Genomic DNA, 12,585 nt, shown 5'->3' on the forward strand with positions numbered 1-12,585 from the left:
GTCAAAAGTTGGGGATTGCCTGCCTTTAATTTATTTTTGCTAAATAGACTACCTTATTTTCATTGCTCATATGCAGCATTGTCATTAGGATAGCGAAGCAGACGCCGGACTCATCACCGTCCAAATTCCAAAAGAATGTCGGACTCGATGTTATATCTGGCTTCCTCTCAGTCCTATTTCTCAACCTCACCACTTCAATATTTTCCTACGAAGGTTAGGAACTTCCCATTCCCGAGCACTTCAACTGCAGTTCCTACTCTGAAATTCTCACCATTTTCTCAAAGGTTAGTAGGAAAAGGGAAATGGGTTCTTCGCAAAAACAGAATTCATGCAAAACCTGGGGATTCGGAACCCAGTACAAGTGATCCATCCGCCCGGTTGTCCGAGGAAAATGCTACAGTTCCCAGCAGTGGCGGCAACCCATCCTCCAGTTTTTTGTCTATTCTTTGTCCCCTGCTCAAGCTCTTCTCTGTAAAGTCTCTTTACCCCTTTATTTTTCCTATTAAGTTTGTAAGTTGGAACCTTTATACACCTTTTTTGGAAACCCATTTCCTATTATAGCATCTTTTGGCATAGGACGAAATAACTGTCAGAACATATTGGTCATAGAGATGGATATTCATGTCTATTGCTTCAAGAAAATGTGTAGATGGCACTGGTACTTGTCAGGAAATGGATTCGAGTATTGAATTAACATCTATAAAATCAAAGAAGAGGATAGGAAAACAGCACACAAGCCATTCGAGAAAATGCCTTAGAAGGCTGAGTGTTCTGAAAATCTTTCTTACTATTTATTCCAGCCACAGTCCATATTTATACACTCATAACAGGACAAATGATTTAATCATAGAGTGATCAGACGGTGTACAATCATTTAGTCAGTTACAAGAGAATCTTCTAGAGTGGGACAGATGGCACGGTTGGTTTACTCTTGACAGCTATGCTGGAGTTTGTTAGGCAGTCCATGGAGTCCTTGTGCGCATGGATACTTTCTGTTGGACTTATAGCAGCAGGTTGATCTAGTGCTTCAATAGCCCCCCGCGATTCAAGCGACACCGGAGAGATGGTGAGGCTTGATCGTAGCAAATTAAAGCGTGCAGTAGAGAGAGGCTTTGTGAAGATGTCAGCAATTTGGTCTTTGCTGGAAACAAAGGAAACCTTGAGTGTTTTTGCAGCAACTCTTTCTCGGACAAAGTGGTAGTCAAGTTCGACGTGTTTGGTTCGAGAATGAAGAACTGGATTCATGGAAAGGTAGGTGGCACCAAGATTGTCACACCAAAGTGTTGGTGGATTAGACAAAAAAATGCCAAGTTCACCTAGGAGAGATTGCAGCCATAGAAGTTCACAGGTAGTATTTGCAACCGACTTGTACTCAGCTTCAGTAGACGATCTGGCAATCGTTGGTTGTTTCTTAGAACCCCAAGATATCAAGTGAGAACCAAAGTAGACACAGAAGCCACCAGTGGATTTGCGATCATCAGGACACCCGACCCAATCAGCATCAGAGAAGGCAGTAAGAGTCAATGCAGAAGTAGAAAAATGTAAACCAAAATGAGATGTGAGACGTAAGTAACGGAGAATCCATTTTACTGCTTGCCAGTGTGGAATCCTAGGGCAATGCATATACTGACAGACTTTATTGACAGAAAAGGAAAGATCTGGACGAGTGAAGGAGAGGTACTGCAAACTCCCTACAATGCTACGGTAAAGTTGAGGATCCTCAAATGAAGATCCTTCTAAAGCCGTGAGCTTTGCAGAGGTGCACATGGGTGTGGAAACAGGCTTAGAGTGAAGCATATTTGTACGTTTGAGTAGATTAGTGATGTATTTCGTTTGAGACAAAAAAAGACTATCAGCTGATCTAGAAACTTCAATACCTAAGAAATAGTGCAAAGGCCCTAATTCTTTGACTGGAAAGGCAACATGCAGAGATGCAATTATCTTAGAAATAAGAGTTTTACTGGAACCAATTATAATAATGTCATCAACGTAAATTAACATGTAAATGGTATCAATGGAATTACGAAAAATAAACAAGGAAGAGTCAGATATGGAAGCAACGAAACCAATAGAAAGCAATTTGGAACTCAACTTAGAGAACCAAGCCCGAGGGGTTTGTTTAAGGCCATAGATGGACTTACGAAGCTTGCAGACATGCGATGGATGATCTGGATTTGCGAACCCCGGCGGCTAATGCATGTAGACATCCTCCTCCAGATCACCATGGAGAAAGGCATTCTGAACGTCCAACTGGTGTAATGGCCAAGATGAGGACACAACAAGAGATAAGAGAAGCCGAACCGTGACAGGCTTAATCACCGGGCTGTAGGTTTCCGAAAAATCTATCCCAGCTTGCTGATGAAAACCCTTCGCAACTAGACGTGCTTTGCGACGTTCAAGAGTTCCATCAGCATGTCGTTTAGTTTTCAGAACCCACTTGCACCCGAGTACATTGAGAGAGGGGGATGGAGGAACTAAGTCCCATGTTTGGGTCGAGATAAGTGCATCAAACTCAGATGCCATGGCCGCACGCCACTCTGGGTATTTGGAGGCTTCAGTGAAGCATGAAGGTTCTTCTGGAATAGGTGACGAAGTCGAGACAGTGAGCTGTAGGGAGGGATTGGAAGTCGATTTGGGCATGGGCCAAGATAGAGTGCCATCTGTGCGAAGAAGTGGTCGATATATGTGATTCTGAGACCTGGTAACCATCGGATGACAAGATTGTATAGAGGATGGCTTGGGAGATGGCGCTGAGGGAGAACTGGAAGGAGATAAGGGGATAGGAGAAGATGCCCTAATGAGAGAGGAAGGGGATGGGCTTGAGGAAGTCGGACTAAGTGAATGGGCCGAAGAATTAATATGAGAAACACGGTCTGAGTGAGAAGTATGATCGGGAGAGAGAGTGACATTGGGCCGAGAGGTATCTGTGGGCATAGAATGCGAGAAAGGAAAGGACAAGGGGCTTATACACTTTGGGCCTGAAGAAGAAGTAGGAGACGACAGGTCCATAGTTGTATTTTGAGCAAACGGAAATAGAGTCTCATGAAATTGTACATCCCGAGAAACATAGACACGGCCCGTAGGTGGATGGAGACACAAATATCCTTTGTGGTCTGAACTGTAGCCCATAAAAACACAAGGTTTGGATCTGAAATCCATTTTGTGACGAGTGAAAGGACGCAAGTTAGGCCAACATTGACACCCAAAGACACGTAAAAATTTATAATCAGGATCTCGAAGAAAGAGAAGTTGATAAGGTGATTTATTTTGAAAAACTGGAGTAGGCATACGGTTGATCAAGAAAACAGCCGTGGAAAATGCATTGGCCCAATATTTTTGTGGGACTGACGCATGAGCCATAAGAGCAAGCCCGGTTTCCACAATGTGACGATGTCGACGTTCTACAGTGCCATTTTGAGCATGAGAATACGGACATGTCACACGATGCAAAATTCCATTTGTTTGACAAATTTTTTGTAATGGTCTAAACTCACCACCCCAATCAGTTTGTACAGAAGCAATATTGGAAGAAAAGAAATTGCGTACAAATTGAAGAAAGGCAACAAATATTTGAGAAACAGTAGACTTGGATTGTAAAGGAAATATCCAAATATATTTTGAATAATCATCAACTATAGAGAGATAGAAACGAGAGCCATTAGTTGACAATTCAGGAGCAGGTCCCCAGATATCTAAAAACAGAAGATAAAATGGCCTAGATGATCGAGTAGGAGTGGGCGGATGAGGAAGAGAATGAGATTTAGCTAAGGGACAGGCTGAACATAAGGCTGACGAACTAGAGCTACTGACTGGAAGATTAAAATGCTTAATAGTAAAATTGGTGATGCGTGAGCTTGGATGACCCAAACGATCATGCCAGTTGAATGAAGAAGTTCTTTCCCCGAGCATAGCCTGTGGAGAAACAGAGAGGGATGAAGTGGATACACCAGTTGGCAGTTCATACAAGCCATTCCTAACATGTCCCTGGAGAAGTGGAGCCTGGGTGCGCAAATCCTTCACAAGAATCAGAGTGAAATTCAAAAAATACTGAGTTATCAAGACAGAATTGATGAATTGACAGTAGATTTTTAGTGATCAAAGGCACATGAAGCATTTTATGAAGTAAGAAATTGCCAGATGAAGAAGTAAGACGGGCGGAACCAGTGTTCTGGATAGGGAGAGAACTGCCATCGCCGAGGCTGACTTGGTCGGAACCACTGTACGATGCAGCATCCAAGTTGAGGTTAGCAAAGTCTGATGTAAAATGATTCGTCGCTGCAGTGTCAGGGAACCAAATATCGGAGGATGAGGCCGTGGACGGGGCAGAGCTAAAATTAGCAGCAATGGATTGGGGAGGAGAGGCCTAGAAGGAGTGATTAAATCGGTGGTAGCAGTTCAGCGCTAAGTGTCTAGGCCTTTGACAAACTTGGCACACAGATCCATTAGAGGCTCTATTCACAAATTGAGGAGGACGTCCACCACGAAAATTACGTCCTCGTCCCCTGCCTCGGAAAAAATTACCCTTGCCACGACCACCAGATGAACCAGAATTTGTGTTCCGAATAGTGGCATTTGCTGCAATGGAAGTGCCTGAAAGAAGAGAATTAGTCTGATGTGTGATGCGAGATTCATGATTCATTCTGTGTATTATATTGGCATGTTTTCATGTAGGCGTGTTTTTCTCTAACTAGGCGTGTTTTCATGTATACTTCCTGTGTACCATGCCTATTTCTATGAATATATTATCTTTGATTACCGATCCAAAAAAAAAAAATATATTGGCATCCCCTGTAAATTACAATTATTTTCGGTTCACCGGTGTTGAAGCTTCAGACTTTGTCAATTTTACATGTTACATGAGCGCATAGATATCTTTATTTTATGACTAAAATGAAGGAACGAAGTTCCGACAATTTAACGAATAAGGTGAAAGCTCTGAATGTAACGATGGGGTGAAGTGGGGCTGATCAATTGTTATGTATTGAGTTGTATTCTCATAAAGTAAATGGATGAATTTTGAAAGAAGAAAGAAAAGGTACAGTTGGCGTGTTAGCATAGAGAGCTGCAACCACAGAAATCCAGCTGTACAAATTGAGATGTAGGAGCCTGTACAACTTGGATTGCCTGACAGTTTATGCCAGCTACTCTTAAGGGTTGCAACTCTAGCGAGACCATCAGAAAATGTCTTTTAAATTTACACGTTGTATGCATGCTTTGTGATGTACTATATTTGATTGGACAGCTTTTGTTGTTGTAATTCATTCCCTACTTACTGATTTCTTATTTTTGGGTTTGTCATTTTAACTTACCAATATATTTATCTTCTTTCTTGCAGGGAGGAGATCCTTCTCAAGAGCGAAATTATGGTTTGGAGGTAATCTCATTTAAGAGCTGTCTTGTTTTCTTTATTCAGGTTCCATACTTCCAAAAAAACTTTCCTTTTCATTATTTTTAGTTCCTAGATGATGTCTCTTCCTTTCTTGGTCTCATAGAAGAGACATGGAAAATGAAACGAATTTAAAAGATACAGTGAATAAATAACTATAATGTTAAACGCATACTGTGGTATAATCATATTGTGCAACTGCTTTGGATGGGTAGAAGATAAAACATTTTAAAACAATAAACCTATTTGAATTACCAATCTTAAAGTTCATTAACTATACCATATATGTCACTTTACTGGTATCTTGTTTTGTCCTTGCACTTGCATGTATGTGTTATGTATGCATGTATTCAGTGAAGAAGTTACGGGGCCCAGAGCATGAACTCTGAAGGGTGGTGTATTTATATATTGAGAACGAACGTACGATTGCCTTACTTTTATATATAAGTTTGAAAAGGTATAAAAACCAGTGCTGCAAGTTCCACACCTATTATATTCTCTTGTGCCACACTCTTCTGTAAATTCACTACTCAGTTTTTTCTTTCAACTGTGTATTAATCGGAAACAAGGCTTCGAAACAAAATGGTGGATGACTTTCTTGGAGATTATTTAGCAGTCTACATTGAGAAGGAAATTGCTGAAAGATTTAGCACGGATGCCATAATTGATGAATTTTATTCAATGAAAGAGCGACAAACTCAATTAGCATAACTGGTTATATTTTACATTTTTTATGCATTCAAACTTTTACTTGAAAATATATATTTTTTATTATATGTTTGGAGTTATGTGATATTTTTTTTATAAAGTTTTACATGTACCTTGGCCCCCCCTAAGTTTTACATGCATGTATTCATGCATGCACATGTTTGTGTAATAATATCAATTTTGCGCTGGGCAGGCTTCAATTTCAACAGTTTCACCTTCTAGCTCACTCAGGCACCTCTGATTTGTTTCTGAATGTAGGTAGCAACATCTTCCATGTCCACCTTGGCTAGATTTCCATGGGGAGCAAAAGTGCTATCGAATACTTTAAACAGCCAAGAGATCACCACAGATCCTCCAATGCGTTTGCAACTTTTTGAATTTGGTAAGCTTCTCACTGATTTTACAGCCAGGGTATACATCAACAAAGTCATAGTCAATGTTTATTGCAATCAGGAAAATACCCTTTGTTTCATGTGGTTTTTAAGTTATGAGGGTCAAGAATATTGTTGGAACATGATTTTACTCTATTTGAATGTATCAAGATGATTGAACATTGGCCTAAAGCTTAGATATTGGTATATTTGTACAATAATGAAGAAGCAAGTAAACTCTTGTTCAAGGGAGTCCTGATAGCTTTAAAGATAAGGATTCTTCAACTAAGTTCTTATACATGGAGCACAGATTGTTGTTAATTATTATTGTATACTTAAGAGTAATGTTTTAAGCAATTGGCATATTTTTGTAAGTTTAACTCTTCAAATATAATTTGTCAACAGAGGCATGTCCCTTTTGCCGGAGGGTTCGAGAGGCCATGACAGAACTAGATCTTTGTGTAGAGGTGCGAAAGTTATACATTAGATGTAATTACCAACTCCTTAAGTATCTGAACCTCTTTGCTGGTAGCTGACCTATGTTAGAGTGATTGCTCACATTTTCTTTGCTGCCTCATTGATTCTACACCATTCTATTTTTGTGCCCAAGGCATGTTACTCAATCACAAATTAATTAGAAAGGGAAAATCAAAGATGGTTTGAGCCCGTGCTTAAGCTGAGAAATATGGACTTGATTCTAGGTCCAGTTTGCATCTATTATACACTGGGGGGGGGCAGGTTTCCAGCTTTAGCTTGCTAGATGGTTGGGGTAGCTCTGTTATATTGCTATCTCATGGAAAATTATTCCATGCTGTAACTTGGCATAAGTGGCTAAATTCCTTGATATTAATTTCATTGCTTAAGGAGGGATTTCAATTTTACTTACCAAAAAAAGAAGAGAAGGATTTCAATTTCAATCATCAACCCTATAATGCTTGTCAAATCCGAACTGCTTTATTTCTAAAAGTGCATTACTAACTGAAAGTGCGTGTTCAAATTTTCAGCTTTGTTTGTAATATTTGAAAAGTATTTGCCTTCTAGTGCTCCTTTGTCATTCAGATTCCTAATTTCAACTCAATGGCATGTATCCATAGGTCTTTCCCTGTCCAAAAGGCTCTGTAAGGCATAGAGAAATTGTTAGAAGATCCGGGGGCAAAGAACAGTATGTAATTCTTTCTGTCATAATTTTATTAATAAAGATAATTATGATATGCAATGTGACTGGTCAAATCTGGGCCGTTAATTGTATTGACATTCTTAATCTATTCTGGACATGCATTCTTTGATCAAAAAGATTAAGCTTCATCCATCATTTGTGTCTTCTTCACCTCCCTAAATTTTGTTGTTATAAAATTTCCATGAAGGTATCCTTTCCTCAGTTACAGAACTTCTGTGCAGGTTCCCTTTCCTCATTGACCCAATTTCTGGTATTTCATTGTATGAAAGCGGTAAGCACGGAGCTAATTTTCACATGCGTGCATGTGGTCTTATTTACTTGTGATTTATTTGGATAAGGTCAGATATTCATGAACAAATTTGGCTACACTGTAGCCATGAGCTGCAAGAATTTTATTTTTTTTTATTTTTTTTTTCCGAGTTAAACCGCAAGATTCTTAAAATTCCAGAAGCTATCTGCATAGGAGTATGAATGTTTGGAGCTCATTATGAATTGTAGGACAGGACTGACTAGATGCTTAAACATCTTAAAACTCTTACAGGATTTGGTGTACTCTAATCCAGTGCTCTTATAAGTTAGAAAACACAAGCTATCAACTGCTGACTTGTTAGATAGTATCTTTCTTACATAGGTTTAAGACTTTTGATGAGAGCGTCGAGAGGGGTTAGATCAAAGTTTTGAATACCGTTTCAGTTAAGGCACTTGAATAAAATATTTCAGTACCGGTACCGTTTCGAGATAGTCTATATATAATAAATTAGTTATATATGTATAAATTATATTTCAAAATAACATCAATGCAAGCTTTAAAAAGTTAAAACACATATTTATAAAACTCAATAATAATTCTAAGTTCTCAATCCAACTATTTAAAAAAATAATTACTCATTTTCATTACGAAAAAGGAAAGTCGGGATTTGATTTTAAGTCCTCAAGAATAAGGGATTAAAAAAAGTTAAGAAAATAGTCTTCAGATGTGAGAATTGGAGTGAAAATTATGAAAAAGTCAGAATTTTTACATTAATTAAAAAAAAAAAAAAAATTCGGCCGGTACACCAAAATGCCGAAAACTGGCCGATATTGACCGAAACGCACCGATACGGCCGGTATTTGACCCGTTATGAAACACATACATTTATTGTACTAGTCACTACTCCGGTACGCCAAATACCGGCCTGTACGGTACGAAATTCAAAACTCTGGGTTAGATAGTATCTTTCTTACAAACAAGCTACCAACTGCTAACTTGTTAGACTGGTTGCAGCAGTGAAAGCAAAGAAGACAGATCCTATGACTCACTGAATGAACCCAGACTCACTGAATGAACCCAAAATTTTTTGGCTAGGTATGTATAATAATTCAGAAAACCCAGTGATTCTGCAAATCCACGAATGGCTCATAGGTTATCATTGGACCGCCAGTTAGTGAACCTTCTTATAATTATCCTGAAGCCATAAGAACCTAGACTGATTGGGTAATCGGACAATCTAGTGTGACCAGCATATACAAAGATAGGCTAAGAGAAATTTGACTTTGAAATATAAAGTTATTTGGATAAAGTGGATCCATGGAGCCATTTCCTAAATGGTCATGGTAATGATGCTGACAATGACTAATATGAATTCGTTGTTTACATGATGCATACTTGAAGGGATAGTTTTGTGCTTTGTTTGGTAGTCTCTTACTCGATTTTGTGAATATAACTAAAAGCATAACTTGTAAGTTTTAGCTTATAAATAGATTTAGGGAAAATTACGCCTTAGCCCTTCCAAACATCACTCTTGCAATGATCACGAAACTATCAAAATTACACCTTACCCCTTCCAAATCATCACCCTTGCAATACGAGCACCACTAAAAGGAGGGAGCAAATTGCAAAAGGAGTGGTGGTTTGTGGAGTAGACAGATTGTTATGATAATTCGGTGATCATGTTGCAAAAGGAGTGATAGTTAAAGGGGTGAAGTTCTTGGACCTAGTTTCATTGTGTTCAGATGTTTTTGACAGGCATTCTAACTTTTGTTGATAGGTGATATTGTGAATTACCTATTTGAGCAATACAGTGGGAGAACCCCATCCGCTGGACTTTTGGAAAGGTATTGGATATCAGAAGTTATTTTGTTGGTCAAGAATAACATATTCTGTATAAGTACAACTTTGAGACTCGGGATGATGTTTTCAATTACTGTTGAATACCATATCTTCTTATTTTTTCATGATCTTCATTTACACACGAGATATGATGTTAACTTGTTTGTAACTCCTGTTTTTATGCTAAAATTTTCAAGTTTGAAAAAGTATTAAACTATAAGTTTATATTGGGTCTATAATTCTTATATGCATTTCCAAAAGTAGATAAAGATGTCACATTTTTTGTACAAATAGATTTTGGTATGTGTTGGGATATATATACCCATAAATCAATACCTACTTTTCAGCCATACCAATTTTGGATTCATTTAGCTCTCAATCTAAATCTCTCTCTCTCTCAAATGTTTCATGTAGCACATTGTTCACGGGATGGATGCCTACAATTCTTCGAGCAGGTAGAGGAATGACATTGTGGGAAAAGGCCAGACAAGATCCACCACCCAAGAAATTGGAACTTTTCTCATATGAAAACAATCCAGTACGATAATGCTTCTCAAGTACCTTGAAAGTTTTGGTGACTTTTTTCTTTTTTTTGAGATAGATTGTGTTTTAGACTTTACATGGTCTCTTTCTTTTTCTTGGCAAATCATAGCATTATATATTAATAAGAAACAAGGTTATGGAGAAGTAAATGTTGTTACTGGATTTCTTGCGAAATGGAGGGGAAGGAACAGATCTATGTAAAAGGCCGGTGGATTTGGCGGTGTGTGGGTGCCCCATGTTGCATGGAGTGGTGGTCAAAAGGGTGGGGTGGCTGATTGGGACGAGGGAATGGGGATGGGTTGTGCGTGGTGTACAAAAATGACCAGGAAAGGACAGATCAGAGGAATGAGAGAGAAAAACTAAGGGGGGAAAAAGAGAGAGGGGCCAGTGAAGGGAGGGAGGCTGCAGTGGTGGTGGCAGTGGGGCCAGATGGTTTATGCCCCATCTTATTTATCAGTGAACAAGGGAACCACCCATGGAGGTAGTTGAACGGGGTAAAACTGGTAATTAACCAAATCTATAGATGCTTGCAAATCAAGGAGGGACGCCGGGGAGAGGGTCAGTGGAGGCTCTTAACCTGGGTTATCTTTCTGTTCCTTTTAAAAATTAGAGGATGGGCCCTTCGATACTTACCTAAGTTTGATTTATGACCTTCATTTGGCCAAGTCAAGGTATGTTGCTCAATCAGAGAGCTACTACACCTTCATTTGTGAAATTTCGGGTACCAAACATCCTTGAGTTGTCAGCCAAAGAATTCTGAAAATGAAGATCTCAGTCAGAATGCTAGGATCTTTATTGTGCACAAAATCATTTTCTAGAGCTCCCATGCCTGTTATACTTTCTTCAAGTATCTTCTGGCAGCTTAAAGCATCTTCTGTCATACCTACTACGTTTCACTTACTTCTTCTTCCTCCATAATTTATATCCAGTATGCGCGAATTGTGCGTGAGGCACTATGTGAGTTGGAGCTTCCATACATTCTCCATAATGTGGGAGAAGGTTCTAGGTGGACAAAGCTACTTCTTGATGTATCGGGATCAAATGAGGTTGGCAATCTTTAGGCAATATATAATTTCTATCTACGAATGTACTTTAGTTGAGACAATTCAATTATGCAAGTATTTTACTAGTCATTGTGCCTTTCCATTGGCCTGAAGGTCCTATGGCATGGGCCTTGCTCGATCACTATTACAGGGAGAAGACAAATGCGCACACACAGTGTATGCATCTTATAAGGTTCATGCCATGTTGGATGTATTTTGCTTGCCTGCATGCACGTTTTCACTTTGGGAAACTTTGAGAATGACTACGGCTGTTATCTTATCTCACAGGTACCTTACTTCATTGATCCCAACACAGGTGTTCGGTTTGGTGACTACAAGAAGATCTTGTCTTATCTGTTCCAGACATATGCGGCTGCCACTGTATAGGGGCTAAATTGTGTGTATATCCTTGGTTTCTTTCACAAGACAGATCTGTCATTTTCTTTCAATCTTTTTTTCTTTTTGAGTGGTTGAAGTTACATAGCATATAGTCTGTTTTAGCAATCATCTTGAAGGCAGTCACTTTCTTGGCATTTGTACTAATAAAATGTGGCACAAAATGGTCTTAGAGGATAGTCTCTTTCTTCGCTCAATTGAGGTCTTTGTGACAAGTTTTTGATTAACCGCGTGTCCATTGATGGTCTAACAACAAATTCTATGTCCAGTTTTTTCCTGAGCATTAGACGACTTTTGTCGTTGGAAGACAGTATCACCTTATAAATTACAGGTTACGAAGACGCTAGGGGTGTTCTTAAATTTTGAATGACCCTTGAATGGTGTAGTACTGATGACTTTGACTTTTTCGAAATGGAAGATCAGAGTGGAGAGACGGGGACGGGGAGTTAAAAGCAGCCAAAAGTGTACATCTGTATCCAAAAGTGGATGACCCATTTGCTTTAAGAAACGGTTCTCCTTAGGATTAAGCCGATAAATTTTGAAGACTTTCATTATTAGGAGGCAATACTTTCCAACAATTAAAGACATAAAGTTGTACCTACTCTATACCTTTTACTTTAAACTCCACAACTGGATCTTTTTATTTTTCCTCGAAGCCAGCACATCGATCCCTTTCAACCCATTATTTTGTACGAAGGATCAACCTCTCCAACTACATAAAATCTCAACATGGGCAAAAATGGCTTAAATATTGCAAAAACACCTGTAGATCTACCAACCGTGCTATTTTACCAGACGGATACCTTAGTGGCTTTCATGTCTACATCATGCTAACTTCCTTGCTTCATCTCTACTAAATTTTTATTTAAAAA

At 38.9% G+C, this 12,585-nt stretch overlaps 1 protein-coding gene across 4 annotated transcripts; it reads left to right on the forward strand.

Moving 5' to 3' along the window:
- The first annotated feature begins 34 nt into the window (after positions 1-34).
- On the forward strand, positions 35-11,892 carry LOC108985929. 4 transcript variants are annotated; one of them, XM_018958403.2, is made up of 11 exons: positions 38-471; positions 5,336-5,374; positions 6,353-6,476; positions 6,871-6,932; positions 7,560-7,627; positions 7,864-7,913; positions 9,670-9,736; positions 10,146-10,269; positions 11,204-11,320; positions 11,432-11,494; positions 11,606-11,892. In XM_018958403.2, the coding sequence occupies exons 1-11, from the start codon at positions 136-138 to the stop codon at positions 11,702-11,704; spliced, it is 1,149 nt and encodes a 382-aa protein (XP_018813948.1). In that variant the 5' UTR covers positions 38-135; the 3' UTR covers positions 11,705-11,892. The 4 variants fall into 4 exon arrangements, with proteins under 4 accessions (XP_018813949.1, XP_018813951.1, XP_018813948.1 ...); XM_018958405.2 differs by having other exon boundaries at positions 11,432-11,510; positions 11,606-11,695; XM_018958404.2 differs by lacking the exon at positions 11,432-11,494 and having other exon boundaries at positions 35-471.
- Positions 11,893-12,585: the final 693 nt, after the last annotated feature.

The sequence above is a fragment of the Juglans regia genome, chromosome 10 (assembly GCF_001411555.2).
Source record: "Juglans regia cultivar Chandler chromosome 10, Walnut 2.0, whole genome shotgun sequence".
NCBI classification, from domain to species: domain Eukaryota; kingdom Viridiplantae; phylum Streptophyta; class Magnoliopsida; order Fagales; family Juglandaceae; genus Juglans; species Juglans regia.

What these genes read in the sequence shown, in the direction of transcription:
- LOC108985929 (XM_018958403.2), top strand. Translation starts at nt 136, where the DNA reads ATGTCGGACTCGATGTTATATCTGGCTTCCTCTCAGTCCTATTTCTCA. An exon ending in TTTGCAACTTTTTGAATTTG is followed by an intron (nt 6,477 to 6,870) that starts GTAAGCTTCTCA and finishes ATTTGTCAACAG; the next exon opens with AGGCATGTCCCTTTTGCCGG. An exon ending in TATTTCATTGTATGAAAGCG is followed by an intron (nt 7,914 to 9,669) that starts GTAAGCACGGAG and finishes TTTTGTTGATAG; the next exon opens with GTGATATTGTGAATTACCTA.